The 579-nt window shown below is 40.9% G+C and overlaps 1 protein-coding gene across 1 annotated transcript in view; it reads right to left on the bottom strand.

Moving 5' to 3' along the window:
* LOC113340461 overlaps positions 1-506 on the bottom strand; it is a gene marked incomplete at its 3' end in the record, with an annotated part of 847 nt that extends 341 nt beyond the window's left edge. The window contains exons 1-2 of the mRNA XM_026585600.1: positions 361-506; positions 82-270 (exon numbers count right to left, since the gene is read on the bottom strand). Coding sequence (XP_026441385.1) covers positions 82-270; positions 361-506 — 335 coding nt within the window. The remainder of the gene's footprint in view (positions 1-81; positions 271-360) is intronic.
* Between the last annotated feature and the right edge of the window lie 73 nt (positions 507-579).

Raw genomic sequence — 579 nt, 5'->3', positions numbered from 1 at the left:
AACGCCAACGCATCCTTCATCTCATTTTGCTTGAAAGTGTCAAACGGGTCTTCATCAGAATTCCTACTAGCCACTTCAAACCTCAATTGAGCCTGACTTAGCCTTGCATTCACATTACCAAACACCTGCTGATTCCACACTTTCATAGCCACCTTCAATCTCTTTAGCTTGAAGGGAAAAACAAAATCAGGATTACCATACACCGGGGCACTCCAAGAAGCTTCAACCATTCTCATAACATCTGAATGCGTAAACCACATCTTCTGAATTCTGAAAGGAGCACGTTTCGGTCTAGAAGCCACAAAAGAATAACCAATAAGAGTCGAATGATCAGAAACTTCCCTAGGAAGAGCTTTACACCTCCAATTCGAAAACTTATTTAACCAAGGCTCATTGATAATGGCACGATCCAGCTTACTAACAATTCTTCTCCCTCCCAACTGACCATTAGTCCAAGTGAATTTAGAACCCAAAGAATCAGCCTCAAAAAGACCATTATCCTCCATCCAATCACTGAACTCATTAATACTAGAAGAAATTACCTCTCTACCTCCTTTTTTCTCCTCATTGCGAAGAACA

This window comes from Papaver somniferum, unplaced genomic scaffold (assembly GCF_003573695.1).
Source record: "Papaver somniferum cultivar HN1 unplaced genomic scaffold, ASM357369v1 unplaced-scaffold_21923, whole genome shotgun sequence".
Lineage (NCBI taxonomy): Eukaryota > Viridiplantae > Streptophyta > Magnoliopsida > Ranunculales > Papaveraceae > Papaver > Papaver somniferum.
Note: the sequence above shows the minus strand (reverse complement) of the source record. Positions and strands in the feature narration are given on the sequence as shown.